Source organism: Thamnophis elegans, chromosome 2 (assembly GCF_009769535.1).
Source record: "Thamnophis elegans isolate rThaEle1 chromosome 2, rThaEle1.pri, whole genome shotgun sequence".
Taxonomy (NCBI): Eukaryota; Metazoa; Chordata; class Lepidosauria; order Squamata; family Colubridae; genus Thamnophis; species Thamnophis elegans.
Genome location: NC_045542.1, coordinates 124,252,166 through 124,275,085, shown reverse-complemented (window position 1 = coordinate 124,275,085; position 22,920 = coordinate 124,252,166). Strand labels below are relative to the sequence as shown.

At 38.3% G+C, this 22,920-nt stretch overlaps 1 protein-coding gene across 1 annotated transcript in view; it reads left to right on the top strand.

The window, feature by feature from the left end:
* Positions 1-22,920, top strand: part of GRM7 (glutamate metabotropic receptor 7) — a 474,525-nt gene that overhangs the window by 328,807 nt on the left and 122,798 nt on the right. Inside the window, exon 5 of the mRNA XM_032210561.1 lies at positions 3,485-3,625. Within this exon, the coding sequence (XP_032066452.1) occupies positions 3,485-3,625 (141 nt within the window). The remainder of the gene's footprint in view (positions 1-3,484; positions 3,626-22,920) is intronic.

The window sequence follows — 22,920 nt, the reverse complement described above, 5'->3', positions numbered from 1 at the left end:
ACACAAAGCCAATATTTCATGAATGGGAATAAGTAGGGTATTTATATTGTCAATAAAAAGAAGCTTTTGACTGTTAACATTATTGCTGGTTTGGCTAATTAAGCAACTATTAAGCTGATTACAATGCTTTTTATGTAACAGTGGTGGAAAGTGAAGTAAACATTTATCATGGTTCTAACTAGTCATTCTAATCCAAGTATGAATACATTGTTATGAAACCCTCTTGCTTCGTTTCAATATTTTTGGAACATCATGGAGACATTTGGCAAAAGTTATTGAATCATGATTTCAGTTCAAAGACTACAGAAACAAGAAGTGTGTGTGTGTGTGTGTGCGCGCGCGCGTGCATGCACGCGCATTTATTAAATGTATTTAATTTCCCTTTGGAGGTAGTCAGGATAACCCTTTTGGCTGTTACATTAATATCATGTGTTGTTGTTTTTTTTAATTTGAAGGGAAGGATTGGCATGTAGAAGAAAATGTTACTATTTGGCTGAATCCCAAAAGGAGTACATTTTCATTAGTATAGCTGTGCTCTTCTCTTCATCCTATTCTATATTCTCCTTGTCTCTTTGTATTCCTTGACGTGGTTTCTTACTTCTCTGCCTGAGAAGTTGTAGAGGAATAAGAGAAGAAAATTGCATGTTATTTAACCATTGCCTCCTTATGAGTGCCTGATTTCTAGTAAGATTGGCATAATGAGTTCTGGACATCAAAATATGCATTGCTGTCACCCAATGTATAGTTTTAGGGAACCTCATCACATTTTCTCTGTTAGATTGTGGGTAAGAATGGATACAAGCCAGATTCAGCAACACTAACTTTTATTCAGCTCATAGTATACACTGAGCAAGATGCTGGCTGGTGTGTTCCTTTTAAAGGAGCCTGTCAGCCATTGACCAATCAATTCAAAGTATTTTCCCACTTGAATCGCAAACCGGAGTGAAGACTCTCACTTTGTATTTGCATACTCAACATCCTCATTACCAATTAATTTGCCTTTTTTGTAAATACCGTATTTAAGATTGAATTGTCAAAATACACAATGAAGCCTAAAATAGTTTATATTCCAAATTAATTAAAAAGGTAGTTTCCTTTTTTTCTATTTCTACCCGAACAGTACTACTTTTCCTAAAGAAAGCAACAACTGTTGTCACATAATAGCAATAGCACTTGGTCTTATATACAGCTTCATAGCGCCTTGCCACATTTTCTAAGCAGTTTACTATAGTCACCATATTGTCCCCATCAATCTGGGTCCTATTCATTATTTTTTGTACCCATGACTTCCCAAAACTTTGATGAACTTATGTAGTCAGTGCTGTGTGATCCAAGTGCATTTCTCCAAGCGGCATAATCAAGCAGGTGCATACGTTGTTTTGTTAATGTTAGAAGTAAGGAATACACGCACATGTGGGGCTGCCCACACACATCAGAGACAGAGTGAGATAAAACAAAAGCAGAATTCCATTTAGAGCTCAGTCATACAGATACCTGATACCGCCGAGCTTTGCAAAAGATTTATAATCCTGTAATGCATGAGTTGTGCTGACAGCTCAGTTATCACAGCTAGTCATTGCTCTTTCATGCTGCATGAAGTCCCATTAATAGCTGTCAGCGCCTCATTGCCCAAACTGAAAGTTGCAATTTGATGCTCCCATCCCTCTGCCACTCCCTCCGCCCCCCAATCCTTCTTCTCCTGTAAGCTTTATATGCCTCGGGTACAAAGGTCAGCATTCAGAATGTAAGGCTAGGATTTAGCTGCTGTGTCCATTGATTTATTACAATGGTTCTCTGCATTGGTATGAAGCTGCTTCTGCTCCTGTTCTGTAAACCAAGCAGCAGAAGCTAAAGGGATACAAACCGTATGATTTAACAGGTCATCACACATATCATCTACTCACAAGGCAATGCCAAGAGAATAAAAACTGGACACACTCCAGTAGAAAGAAATTCCCTCAGAATGGGCTCCAGCATGACTCCAAAACCTTGAAAAACTAAACCTCTGGTCCTGGTGACCGACCCAGATTGGACATGCAGAATAAAAACTGGGGAAAATCAGTGATTTGGGTGATATAGTGTTAGACTTTAAAAATCTGTAAAGCTGACTTGTAAGTTGGCAGTTGAAGGTAATTTGCTAAAAATTTGTTTTTTTAAAAAAAACGTAAACAGTTATTTCATTCAGTTTATGCCTTAACATTACGGGAACAAAATGGCTTTTTGTTGAATGACTCATATGTTTTTCATTAATATAGCTTTGTCCCATAAGCATAAACTGAGCAATACACAGAAGCAACATTACAACATTTGTGTTATGTTTTAGTGGAAAGAACTGAAGCAACACACAGAGCCCAAATATAGCTGAATTTATGAATCAACCAATATAGATCTGCAAATTTTATGAATTAGAATGAGCCAGCTCAGTACCCTCAGCACACATAACAATTTTATTATAATATTCAGTCTTGTTGTTTTAAGGAAGGGCACATGTCGGAAGTACTGTACATAGAATTACTCAGTATGGATATACTGAGTTTCCCCGAAAATATGACCTACCCAGAAAGTAAGTCCTAGCTTGATTTTTATATGTGTGCCCAATATAAGCCCTACCTCCAAAATAAGACCTAGTTAAGATCACGCCCACTCCAGATGCACAGGTAAAAAGCTAGGGTGGAGCTGTTCTACTACTTAGCTTTGGACAGTTGCAGCCAGGTCTCACCCATCCCGACACCTGTCTTGCTGGCCCATTTCTTCTGCAGCCCGCAAGGCTTTCATGAAGGCCTCTGCAGCCAATAACAGAGCTCCAGATTGATTGGGAGCTTGGTTATTGGCTGCAGAGGCCTTCAGGAAAGCCTTGCCAGCTGCAGAAGAAGTTCCTGAAGTGCGTCTAACAGCAAAAAGGATGCACACAAGTGAGATGCATCAATAGACGACATCCTTCATCCTCAAAAATAATAGCAATAGCAATAGCAATAGCAGTTAGACTTATATACTGCTTCATAGGGCTTTCAGCCCTCTCTAAGCGGTTTACAGAGTCAGCATATTGCCCCCAACAACATTCCGGGTCCTCATTTTACCCACCTCGGAAGGATGGAAGGCTGAGTCAACCCTGAGCCGGTGAGATTTGAACAGCCGAACTGAAGAACTGCAGTCGGCTGAAGTAGCCTGCACTGCTGCATTTAACCACTGCGCCACCTTGGCTCGACCTAGTGCCTTTTTTGGTGACAAAAATACAGAACATTTCTCCTTTCTCTCCCATCAAACTAAAACTTGGGATGATCCTATTAATCCTAACATTAGTATATATATAATGTGATGTATTAAAGAGTTCATTTGGTGGATGCCTCCCTCTCTTTCTTCCTTGCTAATTACTAATCCTCAGTTTCTATTTGTGCCCTATTCTTATTTGCAGACTTAAAAATATTCTTCTGGTATTCTACTTCTTTTTATTAAAAAGCAACCTTTGTTCTCTTTTTCTTTTTAGGATTTGATACCTATTTTACATCCCGCACATTGGAAAACAACAGAAGAAATGTATGGTTTGCAGAATACTGGGAAGAAAACTTCAACTGCAAGTTAACAATTAGTGGGTCAAAAAAGGAAGACACGGATCGTAAATGCACTGGTAATTTCATTCTCATTCTGCTTTTTTAAAATTTCACTTGACTTGCATGGGAAAGTCTGTGTGCCTGTTACAAGGAAACACATTTAGACTGAAAAGTGAGAAGAGAAAGTGGAAAAAAGAATGAAAAAGTGAAAAATTAATTTAAAAACTAAAAATGAAACAAAGAAGGATATAACAATCAAGAACACATTAAAAGAGTAAGGTTCTACATTTAGGCAACAAAAACAAAATGCACAGGTACAATATAGGTGGTACCTTGCTCAATAGTAGTAACTGTGAGAGGGATCTTGGAGTCCTAGTGGACAACCATTTAAATATGAGCCAGCAGTGTGCAGCAGCTGCCAGAAAAGCCAACACAGTTCTAGGCTGCATAAACAGAGGGATAGAATCAAGATCACATGAAGTGTTAATACCACTTTATAATGCCTTGGTAAGGCCACACTTGGAATTCTGCATTCATTTTGGTCATCATGATGTAGAAAAGATGTGGAGACTCTAGAAAAAGTGCAGAGAAGAGCATCAAAGATGATTAGGGGACTGATGACTAAAACATATGAAGAATGGTTGCAGGAACTGGGTATGACTAGTTTAATGAAAAGAAGGAATAGAAGAGATATGATAGCAGTGTTTCAATATCTCAGGGTTGTCACAAAGAAGAGGGAGTCAAACTATTCTCCAAGGCACTTGAGGGTAGAACAAGAAGCAATGGGTGGAAACTAATCAAGGAGAGAAGCAACTTAGAACTAAGGAAAAATTTCCTGACAGTTAGAACAATTAATCAGTGGAACAGTTTGCCTCCAGAAGTTGTGAATGCCCCAATACTGGAAGTCTTTAAGAAGATGTTGGATAGCTATTTGTCTGAAATTGTATATGGTTTCCTGCCTAGGCAGGGGGTTGGACTAGAAGACCTCCAAGGTCCCTTCCAACTCTGCTATTGTATTGTAACAGGAAGAATAATTAACTAAAATACATTTGTTCCCTTTATCTTATGATAATTGATATTTTTCAAATATTTTTTTTTGCTCAAGACAAGAGGGTATATTTTGATAGATTTATTTGTACAATTATCTTATGGTCTCTTTATAGTTATGAGAACTAATGGTTCATTTTCTTATCCTGAAACTGAAGCATCCTTTGTGCTTCTTACTGTAATTGTGGTAATGATCCTACAAACAGGTGTGCAACTTCTCTTGATTAAAGGCCATTTCTGATCTTTCAATAATATACCATTGATTGATGAAACTAAGACCTCATACATTTGCTTCCTTAAAAATCATTTAAGGCAGAATGAAAGGGAGAGTAAAAATGATACAGTCGAAAAATGAGATGGGAAAGGAGAGATCAGATTCATCTTCATTGCATAAAGGGAGTCAGGGCTTTAAGACTTTACTCTATACTAAAAATGCCAGATGGGTACTTAAAGTGTATGAGTACTCAATTACTATAATGTTTAATTCAGCAGCACTTCCTAGAGGTAAAAAAAATGCAGTCTAAATATACATATTTTTTACAAGATTATTCTGCCAAGGGCATGATCATTTCAATGTAGAAAACAAACAAAAAATTAATTGTTCAGAAATCTGAAAGACTTCAGGATCACATAATCCAACAAGATATCAAAAAGGGTGATAATCCTGTAAAGTTAAGGTAATTGCTGTATTTGTATAAAATGACTAGTGGTATGGCTTGTGATTATTCAAACTGGAAAAGCAGAATAAAAGTAACTGCACGAAATATAGGAAAGCAAGCAAAAAACAAAACAAAAAACTCCCAATTAAAGCTAGAGTCTTTCTAGATTGCTAAATAATAATTTAGTCTCGCTATCTAGCTGGCAGTGAGATCAACAGTATTTATATTATTATTTAGTAAACAACAATTACTGTTATTTTTTTAAAAAAATACCCTAAATATTTGCAATACCAGTAGTCTTGGCGTTATGGTCACTTATTCAGCAGTTGTTCAAAATTACAACAGTGGTGAACGGTGGTCAAGTGATCAGGTTCCCCATTTACATTATGGATGAAGTAACTACTCCTCTCCCTTTTCTGTGCATGGAGTAGGACTCAGTGACGTGCGGTGAGGTTTATGGCTGGTGAGGCACTGACACAGGGGTTTCAAATTTTGTTTAGACTTGTGGACTTCAGCTCCCAGAATTCCACAGCCAGGCATGCTCAGTTCTGATTTGAAGCGACAGCATTTGTTTTTGTCCTTTGCAAAAAAGTTTCCTTCATTCTTTTTCTTCTTCCTCCCCCTCCTTCCTCCCTCTCTCCCTCCCTCCCCCCTCTCTCAAACAGACACTCGCACAGAGAGAAGTTGGATTGGACTATCTCTCATACCCCCTTCCCTCTCTCTCTCACTCTCTCTCAAACAAACACAAACACAGAAGTTGGATTGGAGCCAATCTGAGCCTTTGATTGCAGGCGGAGCCACGTTTTCTTTTCAAACTTGTAATCAGTGAAGCTGGGCTTATATAGTTTTATCCAGCTTTTGTGTGTGTGTGTGTCTGTGTCTGTGTGTCTGTGTGTGTGTGTGTGTGTGTGTCTGTGTGTGTGTGTGTGTGTCTGTGTGTGTGTGTGTGTGTTTGTAAAGGCAACGTGGCTCTGCCTGCAATCAAACTACACTTGGGGAGGGATCTACACTTGAGGATGAAGTTTGAATTCCTTCCCCTCCCTCCGACCCACACGTGCATCCAGCTGTTTCAGAGAGGAAATCTGCTCTTGCCTGTCATCATGAAAATAAAAAAAAGGAAAAAGGCAAGAGCTGAGATCAGGCTGAGCTAGTTGCTGCCAGAGTCACAGTGGATGACTCTGCTTAACTGTTTAAAAAAGCTTCTAAAAAGTGCCCTCTACAGGAGGAGGCAGGAGAATGATGTGCCTCACCTACACCAGGAATTTTTAGGCTTTTAACCCTTGCTTAACTCTGCTCGAGTGATCATAAAACGCCTAAAGTCAGACTAGATGAGGCACGCCGTTCTCCTGCCTCGTCCTATAGAGGGTGCTTTTTAGAGGCTTTTTTAAATAGTTAAGCACTAAGCAGAGTCATCCACGGTGACTCTGGCAGCAACTAGCTCAGCCTGACCTCAGCTCTTGCCTTTTTCCTTTTCCATTTTCTTTTCTTTTCATGATGACAGTGGTGAGGCTCTGCCTCCCCTGCCTCCCCTGACTGTATGTCCCTGGTAGGACTACTTCTATCACCTGACCTGATGCATTTGTTTGCACAATGCTAGTGGATGGAAAGAGATGACAAATCTTTTTGTGAGGTTGGTATCTAGATATTCTTTGAGGATTGCTAATTCCCATGTAAACATGGGGTACTGTTTCTTTGCTGGGATTTGGATTCCTGCATTCAAATTGATAATGCAATCACGCATCCAGTTGAAGGTGTATGTGAGAGAGAGACAGCTATCTCTTTCTCCCAAACAAATCTGCAACATGCACATACTTTTCTGGCAGTGCTGATCTTCCCTTGTTCTGCAATGGAGTTGAGAGAGTTGCACTGATACGGTTGGAATGTAGGTGAGGAAAATGAAAGAGTATCTTGTTTCCATCTAGTAACTAAGCAAGCTGAAGCTACTCTATTCCCAAGATTATGGGTACTTGTAAGAAGGCAGTTACATAAAGTGATAAGCACTCGGTGTGATCTTTGAGGAATTTTGTGTAGGAATCATCCTGCCTTTTGTGTCTGCCTGTCAATACTTTTAAGTCAGTTGGCATTCTATGGCTTGAGTAAACAACTTTAGTTTCTTTACTGTTTCTGAATCTATGACATTAGTAATTGCTCCAGAGTCTATAGGAAGAACAGAAAACTCCACCTTCTGCTGGGAATCTAGTAACAATAACTGGGATAATTAAATGTACTTGGCTATGCTCAGATGCCTCAAATGTTGGACCTCCTCCCTCCTCAGAGATGAACTGGACATTTGTTGGTTTCATGCGCCACTGTTTTGCATCATTTATATCTTATTATTGTGACCATCACTGAGGTTTTTACTGGGCATGATTTGGCTACCTCACCAGATCGCAATAGCACTTAAGATTTATATACCACTTCACAATGCTTTGCAGCCCTCTCTAAGTGGTTTACAGAGTCAGTATATTGCCCTCAACAATCTGGATCCTCATTTTACTGACCTTGGAAGGATGGAAGGCTGAGTTGACCTTGAGCCGGTGAGATTTGAACTGCCATAGTGCTGGCAATTTGCAGTCAGCCAAAGTATCCTGCAATAGTGCATTCTAACCACTATGCCACCACAGCTTACGTGGGGAGTCACAGTAAAACCATAGTCCTTGATCTCTTCTTTTGGGTCTCTCTGAGTGCCAATGATCTCCTGGCTACCTTGTTTTGAATAGGTTTTCCAATGTTGTATTCCAAAGAGGTCATTGGGAGACATGACAGGCTGTAAATTCATTTCCTCCTTCCCACTTCTTCCTTGCTTCAATCTTTCCAGTCATGCGTTGACATTACACAACATTGATTGTACAACATTGATAGAGCCCTTCCAGGATATCTGGGGTACCTTTTCTCACCAAATTATCTCTCAAGTCATTGGTCAGCTGTTCTCTAAACTGATCAATTAGGGCTAAATAATTCCATCCTATATCTCCAACAATCAATTTGTTACTCTTCTTTGTCTCTGGTTGCATAGGATCCCCAAAATCCTTTATGAAACCTTGATAGTTGGCTAGCACTGAATAATTCCCCTCAATGAATATTATTGCCCACTTAGCAGCTATACTTCCTTCCAGAGGCTGAGTACAAAGGTCATTTGGTACAATCAGTGGCAAATTCCACCAGTCTTCCAGTCATAAACATTTCATACCAAGTGACAAATGGAATTGATGGAATTGATCTTGACTCCCTCCAAACTTCTCTAGAAAGCTTCCATGGGAAGATAAATGTATCAGTTGAGCAGCTATCTGTTCTGAGGCTACGGGGTAGGACAAATTGTGCCCCAATTGCTCTGTTAATTGCATCATGGCATTCTGTAGTTGGTCATCTTGCACATCCAGTTGCTGTTGTGTTGATGCTGTAACAGTACAGCTGCCAGATGCTCAGTGATTAGTGAGGTTCCTTGAGGATGGGAAGGCTGTTCCTGAAATTCTTCTTTTTAGAATAGAGTAGGAGGCAAGATTGATGTCAGCACTTGCGGACAAACCAGATGGGAAACAAGATTAGATGAGATAAATCTACATTATTATAAAACTACATTAACCGAATCTTGAAAGCCTGAAAGTACAAAATTTCCCATTGGAAAGTTCTTTCCATTTTTTTGTTCTGACTCTGAAGCCACTGGAGGCTTCTCGCTCTTTTGTCTGATTATTGCCTAGACAGCATCTTTTCCCTACTTTCCCCAAGGCCACTCCCACATTCCATAATACTTGATTTTGGAGAATTCATAAATATTGGAAGTTGACATTTTGAGGCAAGTAGTGAAAAGAAGAAATAAAAAGTTTTTTTTGCATGGCATGGAAGAGCCATTCTCCAAAAGATGGTTAGCGTGAGGACAACAATTAAAATAAATTATTAAATTAAATTAATTATGGATAATGCTATAATTACTCCACATGTGTTTAATTATTTTCCCTTTATGCCACATTAAAAATTAATCCAGTGGAAAATAGGAGACAGTCACAGGTACAAACAGCTTTGAAAAGGTACTTGCATTTTGGAGGCTTTAGAATATGAACTCTGATTTTAGAAGATAGATTACAGGAATACTGGTACAATTTTGAACTATGACAAAAAAAGAAAACTATTCTGGATTAATCGTGATATATTTCAGGAGATTTATTTCTTGTCACCAATCCATTAATTTGCTATTTCATGGCATAGACATAGGATCCTTTCATAACAATTGATAAAATGAGAAAAGGTTGAAGAATTCCAATTTACCTATCATTAATCACTTTGATCAGCCCTGCTGCTCCTTGTGTCTCAAGCAGTAAACCAAGCAACTTTCCTATCAGGTATTTGTCACAAAGCAGAAATTTTGAAATGTTTCTTTCACAACAAGCCAAAGTGTAAAGCCAATAATAATACAGGATTTCAAACACTTGAATATCCCAATATATACTGTTCTGTGTGAATCTGACAAGCCAATGAAAGAATTCTACTAGTGGGCTTGAAATCAGCTATAACAATTAACCAGCAGCCACATGGGACTGATGGATAAGAACACAAGTGATCTTTCAAAATCCTCCAACCATTTCTTGCTAGTCTTAGAGTGATAGGAGGATCATGACTAGGAAACATAACACAATACATTTTCTTGGGAGTTTATCAGTTAGTATGTCTAAGAATATTACCTTCCATTCAGAAAATTTTATTTATTTATTTATTTATTTATTTATTTATTTATTTATTTATTATTTATTTATTTATTTATTTATTTATTTATTTATTTATTTATTTATTTATTTATTTGGAGTTTTTATATGCCGCCCAATCCCAGAGGACTCTGGGTGGCTTACAAGAAATATAAAAAACACATAATGGCAAACAATTTAAAACAAACAGATACCCCTCATACATTCATTCTAGTCAGGGCTGGACCTCAACAATGAGGTCAACAGCCCCAGGCCTGTCAGAACAGCGAAGTTTTTACTGCTTTCCTGAAAGCCATGAGAGTGGGTATGGTCCGGATTTCCGGGGGATCTGGTTCCAAAGGGTCGGAGCAGCCACAGAGAAAGCTCTCGTCCGAGGGCCCACCAGCCGACACTGTTTGGCCGACGGCATCTGAAGGAGGCCCAATCTGTGGGATCTTACTGGCCCCTGGGAGGTATGTCTCGAAGGTATCCTGGCCCTTAGCCATGTAGGGCTTTAAAGGTAATAACCAACACCTTGAATTGAGTCCAGAGACCAATTGGTAGCCAGTGCAGCTCACAGAGGATAGGTGTAACGTGGGTGTACCTCGGCACACCCAATATCGCCCGCGCGGCCGCATTCTGAACTAACTGCAGTCTCCAAACGCTTTTCAAGGGTAGCCCCATGTAGAGCGTGTTACAATAATCCAGCCTCGAGGTGACAAGGGCATGAGTGACCGTTAGAAGCGCATCCCCGATCCAAATAAGGCTGCAATTGGTGCACCAGATGAACTTGGGCAAAGGCCCCCCCTGGTCACAGCCGACAGATGATGTTCCAATTTCAGTTGCGAATCCAGGAGGACTCCCAAATTGCGAGCCCTCTCTGAGGGGTGTAAATTTTCACTCCCCAGAGTTAAGGATGGACTGTCCAAACAGTCCTTCGGGGGCAACATCCAAAGCCACTCAGTCTTATTGGGATTGAGCACAAGTTTGTTCGCCCCCATCCAGACCCTAACAGCCTCCAGGCATCGGCACATCATGTCCACCGCTTCACTGAGCTGGCAAGGGGCAGAAAGATATAATTGAGTATCATCGGCGTATTGATGGTACTTTACCCCATGCTGTCACATGATCTCACCCAGCGACTTCATGTAGATGTTACATAGGAGGGGGGACAAGACCGAACCCTGCGGCACACCACATTTGAGGGGCCTAGGAGTCAACCTTTGCCCCCTGACCAACACCGACTGCGACCTGTCAGAGAGGTAAGAGGAGAACCACCGTAAAACGGTGCCTCTCATTCCCACCTCCCTTAGGCGTTGCAGAAGGATACCATGGTCGATGGTATCGAAAGCCGCTGAGAGGTCAAGAAGCACCAGGATATAGGAATATCCTCTATCCCTGGCCCACCAGAGGTCATCGGTCAGGGCGACCAAAGCAGTTTCTGTGCTGTACCAGGGCCTGAAACCAGACTGAAAGGAGTCTAGATAATCTGTTTCATTCAATTTTCACAGAACTTCAATTTTCATGGAATTCTATTTTAAGGAACTTTTCATGGAGTTGTTTTTTTGACAAATTGAATGAAAGTGTGCAGCATTATTTCCTTGTTTGTTTGTTATTTTAACCAGAACAACTTAAAACTCTGAAACTGGTGTAAATAGTCTTATATGTTTCATCTTCCTTAAGGTTTTCCTCTGTTTTGACCCTTTGATGGATGTTGAAATCCTTCTGATTTTAAACTGCAATTTAAATTATTATAGCAGTTAGACTTATATACCACTTCATAGGACTTTCAGCCCTCTCTAAGCGGTTTACAGAGTCAGCATATTGCCCCCACAGTCTGGGTCCTCATTTCACCTACCTCGGAAGGATGGAAGGCTGAGTCAACCTTGAGCCGGTGAGATTAGAACCGCTGAACTGCAGATAACAGTCAGCTGTAGTGGCCTTCAGTACTGCACCCTAACCACTGCGCTACCTTGGCTATTGTTTTGACAGAAAATGTGATTCATGCCCACATTTAATTACAAACTTTAATCAGCAAGATAAAATTACAAATTAAAAGGAAATAAAGAAGAGCAATAAAGAAACATGAAAAATATTACCGAATGTTTATATTCTGTGTGGTTTAGGCTTAAACCATCTTCTTATTGTTATTCTTTTTTTTTTACAAAATCAAACTCTGTTCCAGATGGAGAAGAACTTTTTAAATTTCCAACTTGCTAAGATATAGCAATAGCACGTGGACTTATATACCGCTTAACAATGCTTTACAGCTCTCTCTAAGTGGTTTACAGAGTCAGCATGTGACCCCCAACAATCTGGGTCCTCATTTTACCTACCTTGGAAGGATGGAAGGCTGAGTCAACCTTCAGCTGGTGAGATTCAAACTGACAAATTGCAGTAGCTGGCAATCAGAAAAAGTAGCCTGAATACTGCATTCTAACCATTGCGCCACCATATAGGAAACAAATGGATCCAAATCAATCTAAAGTTCTTACTTGAGGCAAAAATTACCAGGCACCAATGATGATATCTCAAGCTCCACTGAGAAGTCTATAATGTTAGGAATGATGGCACTTAAGAGAAGGAAAGGACAAACAGCAGAAAGACAGATGAATTCAGTTTCATTGATAATGACTGCATGGTTGGGGGATGTCAAGTGCAAGACTTGGAAAACTGATCATCCTAGAAAAAAAATCTATGTGATTGCTAATGGCCGACACAAATTTGATGGCATATAATGTATCAGTATTGTATAAATCCAACCAGTTGTATTTTCCCTTAAATATTGATCAAACAAAACAGAGCTTCATTTTATGTAAGCCTTTGGGAAGAACACTAAACACCATTTTACACAGTGGTTAAAAAAAAAGATCATTGGTAAAGCTTTGGATTAAAAAGCAAAAGAACTAATGGTTGTACTGATTTCAAAGTGAATGATAACTATTCTGTAAGAAAGGAAAGACAGGCCATAGGTTTGAACTGGAATTTTTAAAACACATTCATTCCTAGTATGACTGTATTGCATCTTACCCGACTAAACGCCAAAGGTATTCTGCTTTTGGTAAGCTCATTTGAGAAGTTACTGACTTAAAATGCCTAAAATGTATTTACTTAGACCATTGTTTTTCCCTTAGACTGCTCCTTTCTCTGATAGTGATTGTCTATATTATTTAAGGTGAATATTTCTAGCTTTATGAGCTTCTATCTTTTCCTCTTTTTAAAAAGATATCAGTAAAAAATTAATGGAGTGCCTGTTTTGCTGCATACTGTGGGTTGCAGTTATAGCTTCACCTATATTATCCTAACATCAGTGGTGGGTTTCAAAATATTTTAGAACTTCTTCTGTAGGTGTGGCCTGCTTTGTGGGAGTAGCTTGCCGGCCATGTGACTGGGTGGGAGTGGCTTGGCAGTCATGTGACTGGGTGGGCATGGTCAACTTGTAAAATGTGGTGAAACTCACTTAACAATGCTTTTGCTTAGCAACCAAAATGTTGGCTCAGAAACTCTGGCATTTGAAGCATGCAAGTCTTAAAGCTGTCAAGTTACAAGACCCTTGCACCCCTAACCCTTAAAAAAAAAACCTCAGGGGTGTTCAAACTTGACAGTTTTAAGACTTTAAGGTTTAAATAGGACTCTTAGAGGTGGGCGGGGCGATTGGTGAGCCAACCAATCAGTGAGCAGCGGGCGGGGCAAGCATGGTGCAGATGGGTGGGGGAAGGGAGCTGGAACCGGTTTTAAACAGCATGGTCGATTTGTGGAACCTCTTCTATAGAAGAGGTTAGAACTGGCAGGAACCCACCCCTGCCTAACATCCACTTTGATGTATATCTCTATGAGATTCTCCAACAACAACAATGTTATTGCTTTGGAGCTCAAAATAAAGCTGTACTATATTCATAGATCAAATAAGTAAATCACCCTATAAAGTCTATTCAAATAAGTTTAAGTACAGTTTCAGGAGACCATTGAATTTATTTCTAGATAATCAGAAAATAAACATGTTATATGCAACTTGGCATTACTGGCAAATGAAATCTATACATAGACAATTATGACAAGTAAACTCTCTAGATAATAAATAATATCCAAAGGCTATAGATATTATTATGTATTTAGTTTTATTAGTCTGAATTTAGGGGCAATTTTAAATTAATGCCATAAAATCTCAGGAATGTTACAGCAAGAATTTATAAGCTATATTACATTGCTAGATCTTGTCTATATGCCCTATAAGAGTAAAGTCTAGATCCTACAAACTTTGTTATTCTATGCTATGTACCACCATTCTTCCAGTATTATAAATAAATGCAAATAGGTATCAGTTGAAATAATGAATCAGATCTTCTTATTGTTAAGCTTATATAAATTAGCACAAGGAAAATTCTAAGTAGGAAAACTGTTGAAAATGTGACCAAACCCACCACAAGGTAATGTTCAATTGTTAAAATGATCGGTACAGTCTTGATCTCAACTGCAAAGGCATTGTGTCAGGAACATATCATAGTCCTCTTTTAATCAGGATTGGTTAGATTGCATTTAGAAAACTGTGTTCTGTTCTGAGCACCAAACTTTAAAAAGAATATGGAGAAAATAGAGTGGGTTGGGAGGAGATGAACAATTTGGGTGATAAGTGGTATGGAAACCAAGAACAATGAAAAACACTTAAAGATGCTGGGAATGTTTTATTTGCAAATGAGAAAACTAAGGAGAAAAAATATAGCAATCTACAAATATTCCGAAGACTGCAATAATAGCAATAGCATTTAGACTTATATACCACTTCATAGTGCTTTATAGCCCTCTCTAAGTAATTTACAGAGTTAGCATATTGCCCTCAACAATCTGGGTCCTCATTTTACACACCTCGGAAGGATGGAAGGCTGAGTCAACCTTGAGCCTGGTGAGATTCGATCTGCTAAACTGCTGGCAACCGGTTATCTGCAGAAGTAGCCTGCAGTACTGCATACTAACTACTGCGCCATTGTGGCTCTTATAAGGTGCAAGAGAAGCCAAGCCTCTTCTCAGTTGAAACCCCAAGAGCAGGCTAATGACCAGAGGGTTGAAAGAAAGCTTCAAAATAATGATAAGAGAAATTTCCTAAACAGAAAAACCTGTTTAAAAGTGGAATGGGCTGCATATAACAACCTTGATTTCCCCCATTGGAAATTTTCAAACAGAGGGTGAATAGCCACTGCCAGACAAATATATATTTACATTCAGCAATAGTTGGAATGAGTCATTTCCACTTCATGCATTCTTGAATTCCTGGTGGGCTATTCAAAAAAAAAAAAGAAATATGGGGACAGTATTATAGGAACTCCTATCCAATTAACATATTCTGGAGAACATCAATATCATTCAAAGACAGCTCTATCTGTAATGGCTTAAACATACAAGGCACATTTGATATTATTTTCTCTTCAATGAAATATAATATAGAGATATTCTATTATTATCATTATTGCATTTTTTAGTATTTTTATGTTTATTCGTCCATTGTCATGGATAGGTAGCTGACCATTTAAGGGCCTCTGTCAAGCCCTGGAAATACACATGCCATAAAACAGAACATAGTAACTGGGGATGAAGGAATTCTTGCTCTTGGAAGATAAGATCTCAGTTAAATTTGTATGAATTAAATGGATCTTCTCTCATGGGCATAGAGGATTTAATGGATCCTCTCTCATATAGGACATGGTGGCTCAGTGGCTAAGACACTGAGATTGACGATCGAAAGTTCGACAGTTCAACAGTTCGAATCCCTAGCACTGTGTAATGGAGCGAGCTCCTGTTATTTGTCCCAGCTTCTGCCAACCTAGCAGTTTGAAAGCACATAAAAAAATGCAAGTAGAAAAATAGGAACCACCTTTGATGGGAAGGTAACAGCGTCCTGTGCACCTTCGGCATTTAGTCATGCCAGCCACATGACCACAGAGACGTCTTTGGACAGCGCTGGTTCTTCGGCTTTGAATCGGAGATGAGCACCCACACCTTAGAGTAGGGATTGACTAGCACATATGTGCAAAGGGAACCTTTACTTTTACCTCTCGTGGGTATCCAATGCTGTCACAATGTTGAAACGTGCCATCCAAACTATACAATATTAATATTTTTTTATTTGCATCCTGTGATGTGCCAGTTATATGGTTTATAATTTGTCTTCTTGACTACTGCTTCCCCATCCCTATGGATATCCCTTATGGACGCCTACAGCTCCTCTAGCTTCTAACAGTTCAGTTAATCCAAAGAAAGATATCATAAAAGAATTCTTTTCACATTTAGAGAAGGTCAGAAGTTCCCCTTTAATTCAGGAATACATGGATAACCAGAAAAACTACAAAGCGACAGCAATAAGTGTAATGGAAAACCAAAAATAAATTCCTGTATACAACAGGAAATAAGGCTCAAAAATGCTACCAGAAAGGAATTTGAAAGAAATTCTAAAATTCTCTGACATTGAAATTTTGCACAGTTTTTTAAGTTCTGTGCAAACAAGAAGAGTGCTACAAAAATACAGTATTTTTCAGCCTTTTATTATCATACGAGTAGAACAAGCATGTATAAATTGAAAAATGATAAATTAATTCACTGCCTCTCCTGTGTACAAATGAGCCAATAAAGAGTTATTTTTATAAAATCCATTGGTTGCTTCTATTTTATTACAGACAAATGTTTTTTTGAGGATCTGAATGAATCTATTTATTTTACAATGCCAGCAGATAAATTATGTTCAATGAACTGTACCCCCTTTGATCTGGCATGGATACAAAGGAAGTATCCCAAGAGGCATAGCTGTTTCTTCTTACTACTCTCTATCTTAAATATTGTCTGGCTTGTATATAATAGTACAGAATGAAGTGAGGTCAGGATGACTTCATCCTAAGTGTCAACATGTGAAATGAAAGACGATTCCTAGAGCTTTTCCAATTATCTGAAATGTGCAATTGACTTGGAGGTACAACTCGGTCAAAGGGGCAGACAATGAGCTCATGTTTGGGCAGAAATTGTCAAAGGTAGCTATTTGACAGAAGGATAAGCAATGCATATCGACCCATCTTCCATCCCCCAGCCTGGAATGGAAAGAAATTTGTCAGGGAAACAAAATACTCTTAATGTACCATTATACAAATAATCCATGTTGCATCTTCTTTTGACATCAGGTGATTTTTTTGTATTTGGTACTATATAACTGTAACTTATTGACTAACTAGGTAATATGTCTTATGAATGATAAATACCATCTGCGCTTCATTGTAAACTGAACAGATCCTTGTACCTGACAAAAAAATAATAATAATGCTTTGGAGCAGTGATTCCCAACCTTTTTTTCGCCATGTCTCACCTAAGCATCTTTAAAATCCTGAATCACTGGGAACTGGGAACCACCATTGGGATCCACTGCTTTAGAGTCAATATTGTAGCTTTTTAACATTTAAAAATGTTTAAGTCAATCTTAACACTTCAAATGAGTTCATTATGTTAATAGAGGTAGGGAAACAAATGCATATACAAGCAAGGGCCTATTTGTTTATTTTTGTTTGTTCTAAAGAAAACAGCCAAAGGTACACCTCACAGCACCCGACTCTTCTCAATTGGTGTAGAACAGTGTTGTCAAACTCATGGTCTGCAGGCCAGATGTGTCACATGCTGGCCACACCCATGCTAATTTAGCAAAGCGGGGAAAAGTCACGATACATCATGTGACACCACCGTGACGGTGCAAGTTTGATACCTGCTGTTGAACAATTAGTGTAGGCCATTAACACTCATTTTAGCCAGATCCATCCATTCCTGTTGTCATCCCTAGAAGATTTACTATAACAATATGCTGCTTCTGCCAATTTTCCCCTAAGTTTCTCAACACCTCTTTGTAATACTTCCCTTTGATATTTTTTGTCAACAGGAGTTGTAAATAAAGATCAGAAGGGTGTTTTTTGTTTTTGTTTTAATGAATAAAGATTTTTTTACTTACAATTAACAGTCTCTGAAGACAGAACTCTCTTACTTTAAGGACTGATTACTGAGAAAATAGAATATATAACAATTTGCATGCATTGCAGTTTCCACATCAGCACCCTTCATTTCAAGATGACAGATCTTTTCTTCCATATCTCTAAACTGTCCTCCCTCATTTACTCTCTTTTTGCTGTCACTACTCCCCAAAAAAGCCTTGTCCATTTCAGTCACAAAAGATCCAGTCACCTACTACTTTCCAGCAACCTTCCATCATCTATGATTTTTTTTTCATCCAAAGCAGTTCTACCACACTTAAAAGGGGAACTAAATTGCATTCTTTTACATATAAGTACCTACATACAGAGGCACTGGACAAGTCCCTGCAGATTTCTTGGCAAGTTTTAGAACTTTAGATTGTCCTCTTGCTAGAGCCGAGAGAGAATAATTGACTCAAAGTCATACAGTTGGCTTTGGGCCTAAGATAGGTCTAAAACTTATGGTCTCCCAGTTTCTGGCTTGTCTTAATTGACTAAACCAAACTAGCTCTCCTTATTTATCTTATACATATGTTATGCTAAAGAACTTTTTCCTTCCCAGTTTCCCTCCCCCATTATACCAATAAATGAGAATTTCTACTTAATTTATCTAACATTGCTCGATCTGTGGGGAAATATCAGTATTAAAAATGTAAAGTAAATTCTGGATTTTTGAAAGGCTTCACAGTTGGCTGACTGATTGAATTTTTTTTGTGCTACACCAGTCCCAAAAGGATTCTGAATAACTTCCATATCCTCATACATTGAAAGTCCAAAATAATTCTTAAAAAGCTGCAACATAATGAATTATAGTTACAATTATAACCTCACAATATGCTGTCTTTACCTCTAGCAAACCACGGGAATTATGAGATGAATCTCTATTATGATCCTAAAAATATGGATCTGACTAGTCTAAGAGGTTCATTTCTATGTTTTTCTAGGCTACTTTGCACAAATTTTATTGCCACCATTCTGAGTGAGGAGTAAACTGAGAAATAACTTCTTCATTCAGAATGGGTCAGTTGCTGCAGACACATGACATTAAGCCTCTATATTCCTCTTTCAACTATATTAGACAGCTATGGAACCAATAGAAGTCTGATGCATATGATTGAAGAACTATAGGTAAGGAAGCCTATAATTCTTATCTTCTTTACAAATTCTGTGATGCAGAGGCTGAATGAGTTATTAATCTACCCAGGGAATCATCAGATAATGTGACTTGGAAGGAACCTTCTTAGTTATGTAGTCCTGCTCAATTTAACCTCAGCAGGGTGAAGCCAAACCCAGTTCTAGATAGAGTCTTCCTCTATTTAGTAATTCTTTCTATCGTGAATTCTTCCAGAACTCCAGCCTCAATCTATTTAGTTTCATTGCATTTGTCCTTGTCCTTTCCTTATTTTTCTCTTCTTTCACAGGGCATATTTTATAGAATGCTATGATATCACCCCTTCATTTTCCTTTTTTAAAAAAATAAATAAATCTGCAAGCCAAATACAAGTATTTATGCTTATTAGCCTGTTTTCCCCAAAACAAGACATCCCTAGATAATAAGCCCAATTGGGCTTTTGAGTGCATGTGCTAAAATAAGCCATCCCCGAAAATACTGCAACACAGCAGCAGCCATAAGGTGACCACGCTCGCCACCTCTGCACCTCAAAAATAATGAGACCTCCCCGAAAATAAGGCCAAGCACTTATTTCAGGGGTCAAAATAAGACCCTGTCTTATTTTCAGGGAAACACAGTAGACTTATTAATGAAAAAAAAATATCTCCAAAAAGAAACATCAATGCCAAAACCCTGAAGCAAATAGAAATGAATCTCTTAGACTAGACAGATCCATATTCTTAGGACCATAATAAGGATTTTTTTCTTATGCAACCCTGTGATTTGCCTCATTTGACAAATATGCTGATGTCCCCTTAAACATGACACGAGTTGTGCTTTCATGCTTGAGGGCAAATTTTGTCTCATTATATATACTGTGAGTGATAGCTTTAAAGGCAGTGCTTGTGGTCATGTCATGACTGAACTTTTCTACTGACCTTAAAGAAAAATATTTCAGATGGAGACTTTGAGTTTATTTGCATTCTAAGCCATCAGAACATATCTTGCCCATTTGAAAACATACAAGTAAAATATCTGTCCTCTTTTAGTATACCTCAGGGAATGAAATACTTATTTGAGGGCTTTGTGCATTTTATTGTGCTTTAAAATGGTTATTTATTTCTTATTTTACATATCTGCATCTCTCTGAGGTACCCCATGTAAAAATGCTTCATGGGAGTTGATTTCTCATGACACCTTCTCTTGACATTTAATTAAGTGTGAGAGATTGAGAGGATTCAGAAAGAATGGGCCCTTGCACAAATGCATCATGAGTTCTATATGCTTGATTAAATCAATTAAATAATGAGTATGCAGGCATCTCAACCATGATGACGTAGTGGTTAGAATGCAGTATTGCAGGCTCACTCACTGCTCACTCCAGGAATTTGATTATAAATGACTCAAAGTTGACTCAGCCTTCCATCTTTCCAATGTCTATAAAACGAGGACCCAGATTGTTGGGGGCAATATGCTGACTCTCTTAATTGATTAGAGCGGGCTCTAAAGCACTGTTAAGCAGTATATATATCTACATGCTATTGCTATTATTATCTGATCTTCTTTGTAGCAGTAAAACATCTAAATACATTGTCATTTCTTAAGTATATAAAGTAAGCATTGCTTAATGTAATTGTTTAATCTATGGACATATCCTTTCTGTATCCTTAAGCTGATCCTGTCCCATATTCATGCCATTAATAAATAAAAATAGTAGCAATAGCAATAGCAATAGCAGTAGACTTATATACCGCTTCATAGGGCTTTCAGCCCTCTCTAAGCGGTTTACAGAGAGTCAGCATATTGCCCCCAACAATCCGGGTCCTCATTTTACCCACCTCGGAAGGATGGAAGGCTGAGTCAACCCTGAGCCAGTGAGATTTGAACCGCTGAACTGCTGATCTAGCAGTAGCCTGCAGTGCTGCATTTAACCACTGCGCCACCTCGGCTCTTTCTAGTAATAACAACAACAACAACAACAACAACAACAATCCTACTTGGAACAGCTTATATCCACCGATGTTACCTTAACAGTTCCTAGATCCTTGGCTAGGACTCGAGCTGTTGAGCTCCCAACCAGCCCCAAAGGCTGTGAATCTCACCAAAGATTAACCACACAACAACAACAACAACAACAACAACAACAACAACAATAATAATAATAATACAAAAATCTGCCAAGTTTTAAACCAAACTCTCTAGAAAACAATTGTTAGAGCCTTTGCCTATAATATAATTCCTGACATTCTGGTTGGAGGATTCAGGGAGTTGAAGTCCACACATTTTAACTTTGCAAAGATTAAGAAAAAACTGCTTTAAGAGACCATAGTAGCCATTGACTCATTTGAGAGCCCATTCCTGTTTCTGTGAAATTGAAGAAATGCTAAGATTAGTCAAAGAAAATATACCAGGTAAAATGGACAAGATATTTAAAATGACATAAGGAGGAAAAGACTAGTTTAAAACTGCAGCAGGAAAATCCATCCAGACTCCAGATATCACTTTTCAAATTTGGATAGTGGTGGAAGAGTGCATAGGTTTATATCATTTTTTATTATTATTTCATTTTGCACTCTTACTACCCTACTGTCACTTTATTGTATATTATCTATTTTATGACCTGTGGTTAAAACAATAATCCTACTTACATTTTTCTTATTGTCTAGCACAAACTTGCAGTGTCACATTGCTGTCACGTGATGTATCGCAACATTTTTCTTCTTCGTAAAGCTGGGGTGGGTGTTGAAAGTGTGTGACGCATCTGGCCCATGGGCCAATAGTTTGACATCCCTGGTCTGGTGTGAACTCACATGTGTTTTTACTTTACTGTGGTGATAATGTTATTTTTAAAGAAATTGACTGTGATATGTGCTGATTTCATAACTGATTGCAGAAAGAGCTTCTTGATGAGCAATTAGCCTTTATAGTCTCCAAGATATCACAAATTTATCATAGATATTCCAGGGGGTATTAGAAGTTGGAACTGTACAAAAATATCCCTTTAATGTACAATATAGTAGATAGAAAGCAAAATTATTAGGAGGGAAAATATAATTTCCATGAATTACAAAGAAAATCATGTAAATGAAGGTCAAGTAAAAAGATCAAAACATCTTTATTCTTGATATGAAAAGCATTACTGGAAGAAGAAAAGTTGGCAGTTTCAATCATCTAATTCCCTGAGGAACTTGAAACTAACCTTACAAATAATCTTTTGTCCTTTGCAGGTTTATATTCAGACTTGCTTTGAGCAATTTTAATGGTTTGATTAATGCAAGGCAAATTGCTGATGGCCTTTGTGAATAACATTTAGAGAACTGTTGACAAAATATATGACAATTCTGCATGAGATATTTAAGCTTACCCACCCAGGCCTTCATTAAAAAAAGATTCCTAAGAATATTCCTAAACTCAATCAGCATTTTAGTGACAAAGAAACAGATGGATTGTTGATGGAACAGAATTGGATTGTTAGGACTGGACAGAATTGATAAGATCCCTTTTTAGATGGAATCTTGATTCTTGGATCTTCAATTTGATTTTGATAGTTTGGTACATTGAACCAAATCCAAGAAAAATCTGAAAGGACATCTAGGAATCAACATTAAATTAGAATTAGAATAACAGTGTTGGAAGGGACCTTGGAGGTCTTCTAGTCCAACCCACTGCCTAGGCAGGAAACCCTACACAACTTCAGACAAATGGATATCCAACAACTTCTTAAAAACTTCCAGTGTTGGGTGTTTCACAATTTCTGGAGGCAAGTTGTTCCACTGATTAATTGTTCTAACTGTCAGGAAATTTCTCCTCAGTTCTAAGTTACTTCTCTTCTTGATTAGTTTCCACCCATTGCTTCTTGTTCTGCCCTCAGGTGCTTTGGAGAATAGT